Here is a 20,754-nt window from a genome sequence, read left to right as displayed (position 1 = left end):
TGGAGAATTATCGTGCTTGAAGCGGTGTATGTATTCTCGAAAGCAGCCATGTCCTGATAACATCTGCGTTAGATAGTAGTTGACCTCACCGTGATTACGATTCAGCCAAAAGTCAATCCGTGGTATGAGACGGTGTGTCCACCTGCCTTTCACGGCAACATCCCACTGTAACTGCCAACGTGCGATGCTTTTCTGTCGCTCTTCTGTCTTGAGTTCTTCAGCACTCAGTAAGGTTGACGTCTTCCGATGGTAAAGGTTGCGTCGTTCTTCAGCTAGAACTCTAAGAGGCAGAGTTCCGGAAATGACACAAACTGCTTCCTCAGACACTGTGCGGAAAGCGCTTGCGACTCGTAATGCACTCATACGATATATCGGTCCCGCCTTTCTCCACGAATCTTGCGTGTCTAGTGCGTCAGCCCAAATAGATATTCCGTTAGTGAGCACCGATGTTACTACTGATGACAATAGTAGCCTTCTGCTCTGCTTTGGGCCTCCGACGTTCGGCATCAATCGTGCGAGACTAGCTCTCACTACTGACGCTTTCGTACAGACGTGTTCTACTTGCTGCTTGAAGTTGAGTCTGGCATCAAGCATCACTCCCAGATATCGTATATGAGGTTGTGATGTAATTTCTTGGTCACCGACTTTTAGCTTAATTGTTTCAACTTTTTTTCGGCTGGTAATAAGCACTGCTTCGGTCTTCTGCTTGGCCAGTTGAAGGTTAACTGTATCCATCCACTGGTTGATCTTCTCAAAAGTAATGTCAAACAGCTGTTGAATCTCGTCGAGGTGCTTGGCGACGATCACTGCGGCAACATCATCCGCATACGCTACCAGTTTGACACATCTTGGAAACTTCAATCTCAGGAGCCCGTCATACATGATATTCCACAAAAGTGGACCGAGAACAGAGCCCTGTGGCACACCACCGGTTATATCATACTCTTTCGGACCATTCTTTGTATCGTACTTCAGCACTCTATCTGTAAAATAGCTAATCACTAGTCTGCGAAGATATACTGGCACGTTTTTCTCGTCGAGAGCTTGCATGATGCAGTCCCAATTAGCGGAATTGAAAGCATTTCTGATGTCTAAGGCAGCAACCAGGCAGTACTTCTTCGTTCCACCCTTCCATCTAGTTCCTGCGATCGCCTCCTTGGCCGTATTGACAACCAGGTTGATCGCGTCCAGGGTTGATCGTCCTTTCCGGAATCCATACTGGTTATCTGCCAGGAGTGGGTCAACCACTGCATCTATTCGCTGATGGATGATACGCTCAAATATCTTACCCGCCGTATCTAGCATGCAGAGTGGTCTGTAGGATGACGGTTCTTCTGGCGGTTTCTTCCCTTTAGGTAACAGTACTAACCGTTGCTGTTTCCACTTACGAGGAAAAGTCCCCTCCTTGAGGCATGCGTTGTACGCGTCTAGAAATAATGCTAGTGCTGCCTTTATGATAGGCTATATTCGGGATTCCGTCCAATCCCGGCGCTTTATTATTTCCTACACGATTACAGGCCTCCAGCAACTCTTCTTCAGTGACAGGTGGAATGTCGTCTAGTTCGCCTGGCGTTAACTGATAATCGAGACTGTGTTGCTGTGGAAACAGCGCAGTGACGATTTTCTGAAGGAGCTGAGGACACGTAGGTGACGGCATTTGTTGTTTCTTCAGGTGGGTCATGACCACTTTATAAGGCCTGCCCCACACGTCTTTGTCCACCTCGTATATGAGCTCTTTCCAGCATCTTCCTTTGCTCTCTTTTATGGCCTTATTGAGTTCACGACGAGCTTTTTTATACTCTGCAATCAGCACTGCAGACTTGGGTCGTTGATAGCCACGCTGAGATAATCTTCTTTTCCTATGACACTCTTTACGAAGGTTGCTGATGTGATCGTTCCACCAGTGTACCGCAGGTCTTGAATTGATAACACGTTTGCGAGGCATACTGGCATCACAAGCTTGTGTTACTCGCATCATCAGGGCCTTAGTATGTTCTTCTGCACATCCAGTCTCTATCGGATCACTATCGAGGGCTGTTATCAATACTTCTGGGTCTAGGGATTTCACCTTCCAACCAACGATGTTAGATGGCTTGTTAGGCCCTCTGAGTTTCTGGTCGTTAGACGTTTCCCAGAGTATAGCATGATGGTCACTGGCAGTGTAGATGTCTAGTACCTTCCAGTTGGAGTTACCTTTAGCAAGGCTGGCACTGACAAAAGCGAGGTCCACAATCGAGCTTGCGTCACCTTTGGTGTAGGTCGGCCTGTCACCACTGTTGAGCAAGACTACATCAAGTGTAGAAAAAGCTTCTAGTAGTTCTCTTCCTCGTGCATTAGTCTGCCTACTACCCCAGTCGACTGCCCAGGCGTTGAAGTCCCCGGCTATCGCCACTGGATGATGTTGCTTCGCGTCTTCGGTCAGGCGATCCAAGAAGTCAGTAAATTCAGCAATGGAGAGGCTAGGTGGTGCGTAGCAGCTGTAGAAGCGGATGCCATCTATTGATGCTGCTACGAAGCCGGCGCTGCCATTGTTGTCTACATTCTGGAAGGAGAGTTTACTACAGGACCAAATGACAGCTTTAGCGGTGATGTCTGTCTCCCATGGTTGCCCGGTGAGATGTTTATATGGCTCCGATAGAAACACAAGATCAACCTTCAATTCTCGTACTGTCTGCATGAGCAAATCATGCGCAGCTTCACAGTGATTAATGTTAAGCTGCAGTATCTTCATGTTCGTTTATTTGTCAGCTTCTGGAGTGCTTCCTGGAAGACCGGGCACCGACCAGCGCCAGACCGGTGAGCAGTATCCTGAGAACCAGGTTTTTCCGCACATAAAACACATTTCACCTTATTTGGGCATTGAGCAGCTTGATGACCTGTTTGCCCACATTTGATGCAAAGCCCAGATCGGTTGACCTCGCTTTTACATTGAACAGTAGTGTGTCCAAAGTGCCAGCACTTATAGCATCGTAGCGGAGTCTTCACTGTTCTGATACGGCAATTCACCCAGCCAATTCGTATCTTGCCTCTCTCTCCGAGTATCTTCTGCACTGTTGCTGCTGGTAATCGTACCAAAGCAGTCTGTGTGCCTCTGTAGGCCGGACGAATTTTAATGACCTCTCCAGGTATTTCGTAGTCATCGCCAGCTGCCTCTTGTAAGGCCTTGTGGACATCGTTCTTGGTTGTTTCGTCGTCAATGTCCCGGATTTCGAGCTGTTCCTCTGGACCTTTACAGATGACGTCGGCTTCTTCTTTCAGGATGCTCCTTATTGTCTTCATTAGAGCTTGTCCTTTGTCTGTGCTCTTCCTGGAGAGCGTAATGAGCATGTTTCCATCATTCGTCTTTTGAACCTTGTCAACTACGTCCCGGGCCTGCTCTTGTGGAACGTCATTTTTAATCCGACGCAGTATCTCAGCATATTTCGCCTTCTCAACAGGTCGGATAATCAAGGCGTCCGGCCTGGTGAATTTTCGCGGTTTTTTCCGCTTAGGCTCCGGCCGAGATTTATGCGCCGGTTCTTTTGGTAACCGTTCTTTGGCTTGCTTCCTCTTTTCCTTTTTAGACAAGACTGCCTGCCAAGAATTTTCTCGTTTCTTTTCGGTGTTCTGGACTGTCGTTTTCTGCAGCGGGCTGGGTTTTAAGTCCTTCCTTTTCTTGACTTTATTATCAGTGTCTGGAGAAGTTCTTTCTTTTCTCTTCCCAGACGCAGTAAGACTCTTTCCGTTGTCTTCCGAAACTAATCCTCCATTAGCTTCGGCTCCGGTTATCTTTGTCAACTGGGTCACGTCACTGCTTTGGCATTTTTGCTCTGGCATGGCACGCGGAGATGTTTGGGTAGTTGAAACCATCGTATGCGGTGCTTTGCTGGCTAACTTATATGCCGTAGCAATGGACTTAACCAGTTTTCTGATTTCATGATGCACGTTCTTCTTGTGTTCAATGAAATCAACAAGCTTCTCGATTTTGCCACCGAGCCGCTCCATCGGCGACTGTTGGCCAGTGACGGTCGGTAGTGAATTGATTCTCCCTCTTGGAATAACGGCGGGTGCGATGGGTTTTTCACCGACTGGATGAGCGTCACCCGACTCTCCTTCCACTTCCATTGACACGGTTGTTGTACTCCCAGTAACATTTCCTGACAGCAAGCCATGGGGTCTACTTTGCTGTGCAAACCAGCATCATCTAATTTTTGTCTGTTTTCGAAATTCTGTATATGTATATATGTATATATGTATATATGTATATATGTATATATGTATATATGTATATATGTATATATGTATATATGTATATATGTATATATGTATATATGTATATATGTATATATGTATATATGTATATATGTATATATGTATATATGTATATATGTATATATGTATATATGTATATATGTATATATGTATAGGCTTGCTTTTTACTTCCTTGTACGAAGTAAAGGAAGTATTGTGATCGTGAAAAATTTCGGTTTTCAGATTTCAATGGAAATATTCATTTTGACCATCCCTGAATCCATTTTGACTAGTTTCAGAATGATCTATGTATGTAATTTTACGTATGTAACTCGTATAATTCAATAACGATTAGCCGTAGGGTGTTGAAATTTTGGTTGTAGGATTGTTGTAACATCTATTTGTGCACCTTTCTTCTTGATTGCAATTGACTGAACCAAAAGTGTCCAAAAAAGTCAAAAATTTAAAAATATTTTGGATTTGGGACTTTTTCTTAATTGCAGTAAGAAGCCCTCATTAAGAGCTTTTCAACGATATATCATAAGAAGAGATATCCAGAGATAAATCTGAAACAGAAGAAATTGCCAAATGAAATTTTAATTAATGAAGTATTTGGATCTTACAAGGGGAAGGCACATCGATTCGAATCAGACTTTAAAATGAGAAGTACATGAAATTTGATTTCATTAAAAATTTCTGGTATTTTTTTTTTTTTTTGTTATCGAATAATTTTTCACAGTAATTTTTTTTACAATGAGAGGTTATTAATAAATCAATATATTTAAATTATAAAAATAAGTTAAAAAAAAGGAAGCGAAGTCTTATTCGAAACGATTTGCCTTTCCCTAAGATCAAAATTTTTCATTAATAAAATTTTATTTGGCTATAACTCTGGAACCAGTGAAAATAAGTACTACTTATGATATATCGCTGAAAAGTGAGAACTTATTACTGCAGTTAAGAAAAAGTCCAAAATCCGAATTCTTTTGGATTTTGAGCTTTTTTAGACACTTTCGGTTCAGTCGATTGAAATCAAAAGGAGAGGTTCATAACTAAGATAGATGTTGCAACAGTCCTGAATCCAAAATTTCAACATCCTACGGGTAATCGTTATTGTGTTATGCGAGATACATACCTACGTACACATACATATATACATACGTACGTACGTACGCATAACCATGACTAATTATCTAACTATTTTTAATTATTCTAGTTCTAATTATCATCTTTGTAATAATTTTTACTAGTTATTTTGTCATGAATAAAAAATTTGGTTCATCTGAAATTGATGTTTTTACTTGAAACCTACAATTTTAATTCTATAAATCCGAGAAGGTTGAAATTTTCACAGAAAATTTTTAGAACCTTCGTTAAAAAATCTGTAAAATTTTAATAGAATCGTTGGAGGAATGGACTAGTGATACTAAATCAAAAGCGGTATACCTCTTCGTAGATCACACTATATATCTATATTAAAGATTTTGGTATATATGTGTTATATTTCACTAAAAAATTTCAAATATTTTTATTGTTGGCACTTATATCCGATTTTATTTAAAGTTCTTTTTATTTTTAAAATTAAAAAAAAAATTAACTCTTCACAAATAAGAAAATAATTAAATAAATAAACCAATTTTTGGCGACTAATAAATCAAAGAGAAAAGAATCTTTTAGACAATTTTCTGTTATTGTAGTATAAAGTAATAGCTTGCTAATTTATGAATGGACTAGTTTTCATAAAATTACTTTATCCATTTAGTTACCTAAGGAGGGAAGACATTGGATGCCAATCTAAGGAAATTATGATACGGAAAGCACATATTTGGAGATTTAGTTTTTAATCTACAAATTCTTCTGGTTTTTACACAAATTAAGCTGATATAATTAAGTTAGTGCATTAAAATAGTAAAATGATGGACGTCTAAAAGAAAAAAATACTACACAATCATTCATTGACCCTTTTGTATAGAGTAGTAATCCAATCACATACTAACGAATCTGTACACAAAAAAAAAACGTATTCCGATACCCAATCAAGGAAAATCTGATTGTCATCACGATTGTTTTTTATTTAATTTTACAAAAGAAAAATTATGAATACTTTTAATTTTCCTGCCTACTATTAATTGTTTTTTTCATTAATTATTTTAGCAAAACTGCCAAATATCAAACAAAATAGAATTAATTTTAACATGTCAAAATGACACTCTTTATCTCGTTTTCAAATATTTTATAATAATGCATTACTATTTCCATTTCAGTTAATTAATCAATATTATTAATCATTAAAATAAAAAATAAAAACTACCTTTATATTTTCTGTATTAATAGCTGTATTTTTTTATAGTAGGTAAAATTTAAAATCTGGTAAAATAATTGAAATTAAAATACTACATTCAACCTTATAATCTTACTTAATTTTTCATATTATTCGTCTATTTTTTTACAAAAAAAAAGAATTATATTATAATTTTACCTTTAATAATTTGTTACATTAATAAAAAGTAATAAATATATATATATATATATATATATATATATAATATTACACATGAAAATTCATCTTGCATAATCATGTATGTGTTCTGGTTATTTGATAATATATTTTAGATATAAAAAAAAATTTCAAATTAAAACATTTAATGGCCCGTCGGGCTGGCCTAGTGGTTTACTCCTCGTCGCAGATCAGTTGATTTTCTTAATCGAAGTTTGTGAGGTTCAAATCCTAGTAAAAGCTAGTTGCTTTTACACATTTGAATACTGGACAGTGGATACCGGTGTACTTTGGTTGTTGAGGTTCAATTAACCACACGTATCAGGAATAGTCGGCCTGAGTCTGTACAAGACTACACCTGATTTACATGTCACACATATCCTCATCTCATTGGGCTGTGAGAGAGTTACAAAGTTCAGTTTACTTCCTTCACATTATTAAGAGAAAATACACTTCTGTCATAAAAGCAACTTAAAGAGATTAAATTTCGTTTATTTAGGATTATGGCTGTATTGTATCTTTGAAACAATTTTAAAGTTATATTTTTAATTTTATTATTACCACTGGGGATTATTTTCTTAAAATGTAATAATACTCGACGCTTTCTCTTGAGTATGGGAGCCTCAAAAATTAAAAAAAAATAAATATTTTCTGAAGTTCAAATCTTTAGTGCTCAAAACATATTTTTTTTAAACAATAAAGTATATAAAATAACTTAATACCGCTCTCCTGATGAAGAGATCAAAATAAAAAAAGGAACGATTTTTTTTAAATTATTTAAAATCAATTTTAGTGAATATTTTAATCATTATTAAAAACCTTCTGATACATGAACACCTAATTTTCAAAAAGTCAAAAACATTTTTCAAAATTGTGATACTAATATTACAAATTTTGTTACTGCTTTATTGCATCTTAGCAATAGATGCACAAGTAATATTAAGTTATATTAGCTAAAGTAATTTTATGTTTAACAAAAAAATATTAAAAATCAATGACATTAAAATTAATTATGATGCATGTTTTTTTTTTTTTTTGTTATTATGGCCATGAAGAAATAAATATTAGCCGGCTGGCTAATTGAACATTTTTGGTTGACGTTTTGTAACACATTCGTGCATTGTAAAAATAATTATTCTGGTTATTGTTTTTTTTTAATAAAAAGGGATTATTTTTCCATAAAAACACAAAGTGCTTAAAATTATTGAAATGAAAAAAGCAGTTCATTGCCGACTTTTTTTTATTGTTGTGACGTTGCGGAACATCTGAGAAATAAATAAGTACTAACCCATGGTTTCATTTCTTGAACGTAGCGTGGAGAGTAATGAAACCAGAAATTATTCAACGTACGGTTAAGAAACTGAAGTTATTATTTATAGGGCTGAATATCATCATTTATTGGAGGAAGGATTAGACATGATTTGCAACAATAGAGTAAAAAGACAAAAAAAATCAATATTACTCTTCATTTATCCAAGCACGACTGACGTAGGCTGTTAGGGTTATGTTACTCTTAAAAATGGGTATCTTCAAGATTTACCTGTTACTCTTGAATGATTACATAAATTACTTATAATTTTTATATCAATAAACTTACAGTTGCCCACAAGGAAACCATTTAAAATTTTAAGAAAATTCTCTCAAGCCAAAATGAAATTATTTTTTTTTTCATTTATTATTTTACGGATGTATGAATGCGTGCTTAAAATTTGTCTTTCTTTTTTATTATTTAATTGGTTTCTTTATCGTTTTAAAGTTTATTAATGAGCTAAATATTTAAACAGATCTTAAGAAATACTTCAATTTGAATCGTGTTATAAGATCAAAGTACTATTTGGTGTGATAAAAGTACGTTACCATAGAGACTACAGCTTTCAGTAGAATGCGACACGGCTGCAACCAACCAAACAAAGGAAATTCGTCACCACATAGAATGTACTAAGTCTCTCTCAGACTGCTGCTGTATGACTGTCTCTTTTTATCACTTCATTTTCTCTTATGTCTATACCATTCTTTTAGTAACTCAATAATATCCACACTCCGAAAGTAAAGGAAAAAAGATTGCGTAATATTTTTTTCAGAAATCACTAACTATTTTTAAGGCTCCCTCACGGCTTTACGTTACGTTACGTTACGTTGTAATACAACAGAAGGGAAGAACATTGATGTCTGTCAAAAATAATTCCCTCCTTCGTTTTATACATTCATGACATTTTTAGGTTCAAAAATACGAAACTCTTGAATCCAAATACTATTGTAGATAAAGCACATTAACAGGTAATGTGGTATTTTTGTATTTTTTTTACTAAAAACATATGTATAATTTTTATTATCGTCTTACTATAGATTTGTCATAAGATTATCTTTTTCCTACATGTTTTGCCGCATCAATGTATCGGCATCTTCAAAGAGTGAAAATTATCCAGATCACCTTTCGTTAGTCTTACACCCAAAAAGCACGTAACTCACACCACAATATTACATGTTAAAGTTTATATTTACACAAAGCATGCAAACTTTCCGGTGTTTTTATTTTATAGACAGTGGGAAAATATACGAAGTTTCTGCATTTAAGAAGAGAGGATTGTTAGACTTTATTAAAATTATATTTGTCCTTATATTTTAGCTTTATATATATATATATATATATATATATATATATATATATATACATAAAATCAGAAATATCAATGGTAATAATACTTCATACTCTCATAACTAGAAAATTGTGTTAGTATAACTAATTAGTATAATCTTATCTTGTGGAAAGTTTTTATTACTTTTCTCTATATTTGTCTTTGTAGAGACAGTCTCCAACCCATATATTTGTGTTTTTATTGAAAACACATATAATGGCGGATAAATGGTAGAAAAAGAGTAAAATAGGTTATTTGTTCACATGATGTTTTTTGTTAATTTTTGCATCTTGAATCACTTGCTAACATCTCTCAGGACATTCTGTATATCTACAGATGTAAGAAAAAAAATCTTAAAAATATGAATACCGTGGTGCTCAGTTGTCCGATGGGATCTAAAATCAGAATACTGAGGTACATACACACCTAATTATTTTTACCAAATTTCAACTTTTTGTGCTTTTGACAGCTTCATTGTATCCTGACTATATGATGTAGTTGCCTAAAACAGCTGATAACAACGTTACTGCCATTACAGATTCTGAGGAAGAATACTAAGGTAATTTCACTCTTCAGACTTTTGAAACTAGTATTTTTATAAATTACATAACATATTTTTCAACATTCTTCAATTTGAATAAGATTAAGGTTGAGGACGGTTGAGGATGAGTACTCACAAGTACGGAATTTTCTTTTTGTTTTTGGACTATGATGGCACAAACTTGAGGACAAAATTAAAAAAGAAGGAGTAGTTTTCGCCATTTTTAATTTTTGACTCTTTGTACTGTGGTTTTAGAAAACTAAGCTTTAGTCTATAAAAATATTTATTCTGCTTAAAATTCCTAAGTTTTAAGTTAATTAGATATAAGGGTGGGGGATATTCAATATTATCTCCAAACACTTTTTGCCTTATATTTTGAAAACCTCATGATACCAACAGTTTCATTTTTTGTTATCTGTATTATTTTTTTAGCCAGTTCGACTGAATTATTGAAGAATTACAAAGATTCTACATGAGACTTTTTTAAAAATATCAGTTCAATGGAACTCTACTTAAGAATTGTTTGCTTTATCTATTTTCAAGTTGTAACTGTCATTAAAAATGTTACATGAGGTAACTGTCAAACAAAATGGGACCCTCCTTTTTTTACTAAAAATTTTGATTTTTTTTTTTCAATTATATCTTTAATATATCATAATTTTGATAATAAAAATGTGATTCAATGGGTGAAATTTTTTTACTGAACATTTTTATCTTTTTCACAATTGTTGATTAAATCTGCTTCCTGTACCCGATCACACCAATAAAACCTTTATTTTCATTATTAATAATAACAATAATAATAATAATAATAACATCATAAATAACTTATTTTCAATAATAATATCCATAATTTTTATTTTATTTAATAAAATTATTAACTTTGTGGTTATAAATATTGTTTGATTTTTGCATTCATAAAAACCAAATAATAGTAATAATCATAATATTTATATTTTTTATTTAAAATTAAATTAAACTTAAGAATAAATTTTACTCAAGAACTTATTGTTATCGTATTATTTATATATAAAAATTTGTTGAACATAAAGATTACTGACAGAACGTTTAGCAATCCTTTGCCTTTTGACTTCCTTTTACGAAGTAAAGGAAGTATTGGGGGTCGTGAAAAATTTTGGTTTTCAAATTTCAATGGAAATATCCATTTTGGCCATCCCTGGATCCATTTTGACTAGTTTCGGCATGATGTACATGTACAATGTACATACATAGTATCTTGCACAACTCAAAAACGATTAGCTGTAGAATGTTGAAATTTTGGATTTAGGACTGTTGTAGCATCCTAGTTGTGCACTTCTCCTTTTGATTGCAATTGGCTGAAACAAATTTAATTGGATTTTGGACCTTTTCTAAACTGCAGTAATAATCCCTCATTGAGACCTTTTCAATGATAAGTGCTACTTATTTTCATTGGTTTCAGAGTTGTAGTTAAATGAAATTTTAATTAATTAAATATTTGGATCTTACTAAGGAAGGCACATCGGTTCGAATCAGACTTCATTTCCTTATATATATATATATATATATATATATATGTTTTTTTTAATTTAGATATATTAATTTATTAATAATTTTTATTAACCTCCTAAAAGAAGTTTTACAATAAATAATTATTACATAATAACAATAAAAATATTTGAAAAAATCAAAGTTATTAGTGAAATAAAGTTTATGTACTTTTCATTTTAGAAAAATGTATAAATGCAATTTAATAGGCGTACAAGGAAGTCATCTGGTGTCCAAATCAGATGTTTTTTACTTCTTTTAATACTGAAAGATGAAAAGTAGGAAAGATGTTATATAAGAAAATATTTTAATTAAGAAAAAAAAAATTATTTGTTGGTATTATGAACATAACAGCTGTTTAATCAAAATTAACAATTGATTATTACAAACAAATTAAAATAGTAAAGATTAGAGTGATTAAAACACAAGTTTTTAGTAATTTTTACCGTTGAAAAAATAAATAATTTAACATTATTATTTAAAACATCTATTTAATTTTGTACTAATTAAAATAAATTACAAAATATATTCTAAAAACAAAAACTAAAACAATGTCGCGGATGGTGTTTAAATCTCTAAAACAAAAGTTTCGTATGATTATAATGAAAGTGAGGAAATTGAAGAACAACTTGCTGAGGTATGATTTTATGTAAAAAGTATATGTATTCTAAATCTCATAAACACTTCTGATAAGTGATTGATTTATTTGGCAAGTTATTGGCAAACCTAAAAATAAGTGATTTCATCACCAATTTTTTCTGTTTTATATTGGATAACATTAAAACTATAGTAGATATAGGTGTGGGACCTGTTTCATTCACTATGTAGCATGGCGTATGTTGCATATGTTATTATTAGCAATAAATAAAGTTACAGTAAGCAAAGTTATTATTTTCAAATGTAACAGAAAAATACCACTCAATAGCAGGGAAAGGATTCCTTAAGGAAAATCCTTGATCGGTTGTTTTTGAATGTAATATAAATCACATCAGAAATGAGTAGATAACATCACAGATAAGAAAGGAAATGTTTAGCATTTACATAAATGAATTGAGGAAAGTCATGATAAAGTCTTTATTAGAGCAATATTATAAAATACAGTTATAAAATTATTGATAGATGTGATGTGATTAAAGTCCATATTAATTATATAAAATATTAACACGTAAATTAATTAGTGTTAAGATAATACATGAAAATACAAATGTAAAAAATATATTTTGGGGTAAATTATGTAATAAACTTGCTTTTTTCTAAAACTTATTTCATTGTTTCTAAAATAAAAATAAATGTATATAAATTGAGTACTTCTCATACTGGATAGCTTCAATATTCTCTGTAAACAAGATTTAAATATCAATCGGCAAAGAATTAGGTAATTTGTATATTTTAGTATCAAGATAGTGTTAAGAATTTTCCTTTAAAATTCACATCTTTTAAAATTTATTTGAATTGTTATTGTCAGATTATAGAGGAAGTTGATTTATTTGCCAAGTTATTGGCAAACCTAAAAATAAGTGAATCATCACCAATTTTTCTGTTTTATGTTGGATAACATTAAAACTATAGTAGATATAGGTGTGGGACCTGTTTTATTCCATTTTTCAGTTCAATACTCATAAGATACAACCAAGTTTACCCCCTTATAAATTTCAGTATGACCACATTTCACCAGAGGAATTGAAATCTGGGCGTAATTTTTCACCAGCCATAATTCGATAACCAATCAGTTTTGGACATTTGTCTATATGAAGTTTTTCCTTAATTCAAATTCTAGAATCAGTTCCCAAATTATTTCCCTTTCTTCCTGAATCATTCTGTATATAGTTTCAACATTTTTTTGTAATGAGCCATTTATCCTGAATATTATTGCCTGTGCTTATGCATTTAATTTTGGTTGGCTTTACGTTACGTAGTAATTAATTATGTTTTCATTCTGTCCGTAAGATCATTATAATAAGTTTATTACATAAAATAGCAAATTAATTTCCTTTTTCATCTGTAAAACACTTTTTTAAAGAATTTTATTTTATTGAAATTATTTATAAAATACTTTCCTTATGTTTTATAGGTTTTCAAATTTTTTTTTAAATGTGACCCATATCCGCACAAGAAACGTGTCCTAAGTATTATTTTGTTTGCCAAAACTATAAATAGTATAGCAAACTGCATGCGAAAACCTGTTGTGTGTTCTTTGTAGATGACTTTTAGAGACTGTTTCAAAACACAGATACTCGCTTAGAATCGTGGTGTAAATCGACTAGACAAACATTTTCCCCGAAAAAATTGAAATGCATTTGCTTTTCCTGGTTGAGGGAACATGTTGACAGTCAACTGTTTTTATATAATGAACCAGTTGAACCATGCACGCTGGTTTGATTTCTTGGATTATGGTTTGTCAGACTGACATGGGTAACAGATTAAAGAAGCTAGACATGCTGCCTCCTCTATGAATCATGAGACCTTGCCGTTGGTGAGGGGGCTTGGGTGCTCAGTGATACAGAGTAGCTGGACTGAAGGTGCAACCATATCAGAGAGGTATCTGCTGAGAGCCAGACTAAGGAATGATTCCTGAACGAGGGCAGCAGCTCTTTCAGTAGTTAAGGGCGTAAGTCAGGACGACTTAAATGGCCATATCATCACTCAGTCCTCTGACTACTGCGCAGCTGAAAGCAATGGAAAACTACAGCTGCTTTTTTTTTTAGATTCGGAGTAACAGTACAAGGTGAAAAGATAAAGATGCTACGATTTGCTGATGATATAGTAATTCTAGCTGAGAGTAAAAAGGATGTAGAAGAAACAATGAATGGCATAGATGAAGTCCTACGCAAGAACTATCGCGTGAACATAAACGTGAACAAAACAAAAGTAATGAAATGTAGTAGAAATAACAAAGATGGACCACTGAATGTGAAAATAGAAGAAAAGATTATCGAGGTAGAAGAATTTTATTTGGGAAGATGAACTACTAAAGATGGGCGAAGCAGGAGCGATATAAAATGCCGAATAGCAAAAGCGAAACTATGCTTCAGTCAGAAATATAATTTGTTTACATGAAAAATTAATTATATATCAGGGAAACATTTTTGAAAGTATATATTTGGAGTGTCGCTTTATATGGATGAGAAACTTGAACAATCAGAGTATCTGAGAAGAAAAGATTAGAAGCTTTTGAAATGTGGTGCTACAGGAGAATGTTAAAAATCAGATGGGTGGATGAAGTGACAAATGAAGAGGTGTTGCAGCAAATAGATGAAGAAAGAAGCATTTGGAAAAATATAGCTAAAAGAAGAGACAGACTTATGGGCCACATACTAAGGCATCCTAGAATATTCACTTTAGTATTGGAGGGACAGGTAGTAGGAAAAATTTGTGTAGGTAGGCCACGTTTAGAATATGTAAAACAAATTGTTAGGGATGTATGATGTAGAGGGTATACTGAAATGAAACGACTAGCACTAGATAGGGAATCTTGGAGAGCTGCATCAAACCAGTTAAATGATTGAAGACAAAAAAATATTCAATATCATTGGGGAGCTGATCGTGTGCATGTTGCACTTCTACTGACCACTTAGACTTCGGCTGTCTGGTGTAATCATCGGCATGGGCCACTGCTCTAAAGATGCTTGATACAGTCCATCATTCATTTATCCAACTGGCTACAGGTGCGTTTCATTGAAGCCCTGCGGTAAGTCTACCAGTACATAGTTACATAATTACTTGCAGCGTGTGTATAGTAGGCACTGCAAATGCATTTGAATTTTACATGTTTGTTTATAAAATTTTAGGTTTTTTTAATTGTTAAATTTTATTTGGATCATGAGTGGTGGTTGTTTACATCCTAATTTACAATGTTTTTATCATTAGGTACTCTTTACAAGCTTTTTTTTTTAGGAGTAAACCTTTATAAAGTTTTGTAAATTTTTTAAGAGTGTTTCACCTTGTAACATCATTAAAATAAATGGATGTTACCAAGTTTTGAATTGGTTGCTAGGAAACATTGTTATCATTTATATTCTTTTCTTTTTAGTTAAAAAATTAATTATATAATTTTGACAGTATTCTGTTTCTTTTCCTTTTGAAAATTCAGTATTTTCAACATGAGACAAAGAACTCTTTTGGATAATGATGGGCATAATTTGTAACCTCCAGTTCCATCTGCAGGGCTCACAAGAGTACAAAGGAAAATAAAAGTATCAGAGCTAGTATTAGATGTAGTTTATCATATAATAGAGGCCAACGGATCACTCCGTGGAGATATAATGGACTACATACGTCAAGAGTACAATTGCAATAGTGCTCAGTTGAAAAGATTAATGAAAACTGTATTAAAACGATGTGTACAATGTGGAGTGTTGAAACTTGAAAACTGTCATTTTTTTATAGAACGAATTGATGATGATAATCTAATTACGGTTGCAAGAGCAATGCGGTGTGTCACTGCGTATATAATATCTAGGTCACTGCGTAGAAGGTCATCACGATTTAGATCAAGGCGTAGAAGACCATCTTTCAAAGGAAGGCGTAAACGCTGGTGTAACTCTGAAAGACGTTGCAGACTTTCGAGAGTTCGTAATTCTCAAGATAGTGAAAAAATTATTCACTATCAATCTGATTATATTCTATTATAGAAATTGTTATATATTTTCAAATATTGACCTTTATAAATTATTTTTTCATTCAACAATAAACATTTTTCTGAATTCATATTTTGTTTTTAATTTTGTTTAGGTAAGCTAAAAATCTATCGAATTAGTGTTAAAAAAAATCAAATTGAGAACAATTACTTGGGTTATTTTTTCTTGAAGCAAGAGATTATTCTAACATTCTTGAATATTTCATGACTGTCTCTGTTCAGGTTGAAAGAATTTTGTTGGAAGCTTCTATAAAGAAATAATGAACTAAGTGTTAATTAGAATTGTTTTCATAGAATATAAGGTCTTGTAATTAATTGTATTTTTAAGATTTGGCTGCTGCATACATTTTAACATCAGCATGTTCAGACTGAGACATAGGTAGGTAAGCAAAAAATCCTACCTTCCTGTTTATCTACCTGTTTTATAATTAAAACAGGTTTTTTTTAATTTTGAATACACTACCTCACCATTTATTTCTGTAACTTTGTTGAACTAAGCTGTTCTTTACTTTTGATGCATTTCTAATGTAGTAATCACGTTAGTCATTCAAACAGAACATTCTTTTAAAAAAAGTTGCCATATGACAGTGGATCTTAAAGGCAATTTTGCATCATCAAATCAAGGGAAATCAAATATTTCCTGTACTGCTATCCTCTGTCTTGAAATAACTGTAATACCATCCTGTTGGAAGCAGATAAAAGTACTTGTCTCCACTTACGAGGTGCTACCCAAAAGTTCGGGAAATTTAAATTTCGCGTGCGAACCATTGCTGGTACGACCTGCTGCCGATAGATGTGGCTAACAGTACTCTTTGTGAATCAGTGTTCCAACAGCTGTGACGGTGAGAGACTGCATTGTTGACTTTCGTGCGGTTGTGTAACGTTGTGCTTTACTGCTTCGCCGGAGTTCTAAATGGCAGATTTTAAAGAGCAAAGAACCTGCATCAAATTTTGTTTCATGCTTAAAAATACTGGTGCAGAAACCCATCGCATGCTTGTGGAAGCATTTGGTGACAATGCTATGAGTAATAGTAAAACCTTTTTGTGGTACAAACGATTCAAAGGTGGACGATCGACTGTCGATGACGATGAACGTTCAGGAAGACCATCAGTAAGCGCAACACGGGAAAACATCGCGAAAGTGCGAGAGGCTATTGTTGCAGATCATAGACTAACAATCCATGATGTTTGTGCAATCGTACAAATGGAATATGGCTCCGTGCAACACATCTTGTCGGACAATTTGAACATGAGACGCATTTCTGCAAAAGTCGTACCGAGACTGTTGAACAGCGACCAGAAACAAAATCGCGTAGCTCTCTGTAGTGAATTGAAAAATTCAGCAAGAGATGACCCTAAAACTTCATCTCCAACATCATAACCGGTGATGAGACGTGGGTGTACGGGTATGACCCTGAAACTAAGCAGCAGTCGTCGCAGTGGAAGTCGCCAAGTTCACCGCGGCCAAAAAAGCACGCAAAGTTCGCAGCAACGTGAAGTCCATCATGGACTTGTTTTTTCGACATCAAAGATATTATCCATAAGGAATTTGTTCCTCTTGGTCAAACTGTGAATGGGATGTTCTATTCTAAAGATTTGAAGCGTTTACGTGAAAGCATTAGGCGCAAACGTTCAGATGTGTGGGGTAACAACAACTGGGTTCTGCACCATAACGCGCCCGCGCACGCGTCGCTAGTGGTTCGGAATTTCTTTGTTTCCAAAAAGACGGTAGTGATTCTCCACCCACCCTATTCGCCTGACCTTGCCCTGTGCGACTTTTTTCTCTTTCCGAAAATAAAATTTCAATTGAAAGGCCATTGAGGAGATTCAGGAAGAAATGCAGAATGTGCTTCGAACACTTAACCTGCAGACTTCCAGGGTTGCATAGAATCATGAGAAAAATGCTGGGATCACGGTATCAGTGCCCAATGGGGTTACTTTGAAGGAGGCAGTGGACATATAAGTTATTTTATTTTTATGGTAAAATTCCCCGAACTTTTGGGTAGCACTTCGTATTAGAGTTCTCACATAGTAACGTCAACAGAATTAATGATACAGATAACATGCTTAACTCTTTTTTTTCTTTCTTCCTGTTTAGCCTCTGGTAATTACTGTTCAGTTAATACTTCAGTGGATGATACGTACGAGTGTAGTCTTGTACAGTCTCAGTTCGATCATTCCTGAGACGTATGGTTAATTGAAACCCAACTAGCAAAGAACACCGGTATCCACGATCAAATCGTGTAAAAGAGCTTTAAGATCTCCAAAAAAATGCCATAAATATTTCTCATCCTGAATCCTGCTCAATACAAGATTCATATTTTCATATTATTATTCATTATTATTATGGTAGGTATTGATGGGTATTTATTTCCAATGTGGAATAGAACAGCTTTCAAACTACAACATTGACGAGTGAATAAAAAGTCGCCATTCATGAGGATGGTACATATGTCCCAAAGCTTACAGTAAAGAGTCCAGATCATTACAGTATACTAAGTTTCCTTACTGAGAGAAGAAATGATCAAATTCTGACTGTCACGAAAATTACTTATTTTAGTGTTTGGCTGTAAAAGATGATAGCTTTTCAGTCTTGATGCCAGTATTTCTGCCTGATTCTTTGATAAATTTAGATCACAAACCAGATCACTTTCTGACCGATTAATTATATTGGGTTCAGTATATCTAATTTCTAAAAAGTTTGGATTTCTTTCTTTATCCCACCTGATATGTCAGCACAAGATTCGACATTTTCATCTAAGTTCCATGTTTCTGGTGGTACTGGAATTGAAGACTCTTGGCTGTGTGGCAATGGCCGCATGGCAGAGGGTACTTAACAGTACGTCTAGTTTTATCTGTTGTTACTGTTATTTTTGTGTATGGATAAATGTGTTCCTTCGGTAATTGTTAATACATTACAATAACTATTACTGTTTAAATGGAAACACTTTATAAACACACTAATTTTAACTACATATCCTGCAAATATGAAAGCCAGCTACAAAATTGAATGTTACACACACGAGAACTCGCACTTGAATAAGAATTAAAAATATTTCTGTAGTCTGCAAATAAATATAATAACGGCAGAAATTACTAATAAGTAGATGATGTTTTCAATAAAATGAAAACAGAAAGAATAGGTAACACATCCTTTTTCTTTTAATTAATGTGTAAATTATAAGCAATGTGTTAATTAAGTAAGCAATTAAGGGACTAAACAAAAGCTATTTAGTTGATAAATGATATAATAAAATACGTTCGCAAAATATCTGAAAATAAGAATGGTGGTTAAAAAAAAACTAAGCCTGATAGACGAATTCTGATTTCATATTTGAAATAAACATGAAAAATACTGTCTTATATACTTTTTTTGAAATTAATACTTCTTTTATTCTGATTGGTATATAATAGTTCATTAATAGATCACTTCAGGAATGGGCAGATTTTCTATTGTACCGGATAAAAAAAGAACTGCACCTTCATACACCTGGATGGATTAAGAAATACCACGGTAAAACCTGAATAGTGATAAAAGTAGATATGATTAAAGTAAATAATTTAAAATTTAAGGACATGAAATAATACTAAGGTAATATTATTAAGGATAATATTAAGGTAAATACATTAATATTGGCTACTAAATATAAAAAAAAATTCTCAATCCAGAAAGCGTTATTGAAAGTTATTTCACATATAATTTATCTTCACGTTGAACGTAGTGAAAATTTTTTTTTTCTTTTTCCCGGCTATCTATATAGCCGAGAAGATGACTGAAGATATTACTGCTTCAATATTATAGCTATCTGCCAAAATTTTGGGTATCGGAGTTGTTGCAAATGTCGCTCCCGTTAAAGCCCATTAAGGCTATGATGGGGGGGGGGGGCAACTGGAAGCGTCACAAGGTGTCTTCCCCTACGTAGTTGGGATGTTACAAAAGTCAACTTTTTTCACAGCTTCCTTCCAAAAACTCAAAATGTTATAGAAAGTTCCGAAAGATGCATGTACGTTCGCGTACTGGCCTATTTTTCAATTAATATCTCCGAATTGACTCAACATAAATGCTTTGAAAGTTTCTATAAAATCAGCTCAAAATATTCCTATATATGAGGCATTGATTCCATTCAAATTTAAAAAAAATAAAGAGGTGGATTAGTTATTTTTAATATATATATAATTTATCAGGTGGCTGAAAAGTAACTTACAACCCCGTGTAACATTTTTTTATATTTGAGAACTGGATGCGGTTTACCGGCAATCTTCCTTGTACCGAGGGCTGTATCAGTGAACGTATTTCACTCTTTTTGATTATCGCTACTTCGCACTACGCTGGTAACATGAGAAATGCGTTGAACCAGCACTTTCCAAATCACTGGATAGGTCGATGTGGTAGAATTGAATGGCCAGTCAGGTCACCTGAACTGAATCCCTTTGATTTCTTCCTTTAGTGGCATTTAAAATCAACCGTTTATAGCTCACAGCCAATTTCTCTCAAAGAATAAAGGGAACGCATTGTGATAGAATGCAGGAAGATTTCACCACAAATTTTTTACAGTGTGAGAAACATTTGAGGAAGAAACAGGGAGGGCAGTTTGAATATTTAGTATGAAGTGAAAGCAATAACATTTTTTAACTGAATTAATTTTGTTAGACGGTATTTTTAACTAATAAGATTATAGGACTTTTT

General features: G+C 33.7%; 1 protein-coding gene across 1 annotated transcript; it reads right to left on the bottom strand.

Moving 5' to 3' along the window:
* Window positions 1-1,384: 1,384 nt before the first annotated feature.
* LOC142322758 (uncharacterized) lies at window positions 1,385-2,731 on the bottom strand. The gene has a single exon (XM_075361831.1). It carries the CDS (start codon window positions 2,729-2,731, stop codon window positions 1,385-1,387), a length of 1,347 nt encoding a protein of 448 aa, XP_075217946.1.
* Between the last annotated feature and the right edge of the window lie 18,023 nt (window positions 2,732-20,754).

This window comes from Lycorma delicatula, chromosome 4, assembly GCF_047948215.1.
Source record: "Lycorma delicatula isolate Av1 chromosome 4, ASM4794821v1, whole genome shotgun sequence".
In the NCBI taxonomy this organism is placed as follows: domain Eukaryota; kingdom Metazoa; phylum Arthropoda; class Insecta; order Hemiptera; family Fulgoridae; genus Lycorma; species Lycorma delicatula.
Note: the sequence above shows the minus strand (reverse complement) of the source record. Positions and strands in the feature narration are given on the sequence as shown.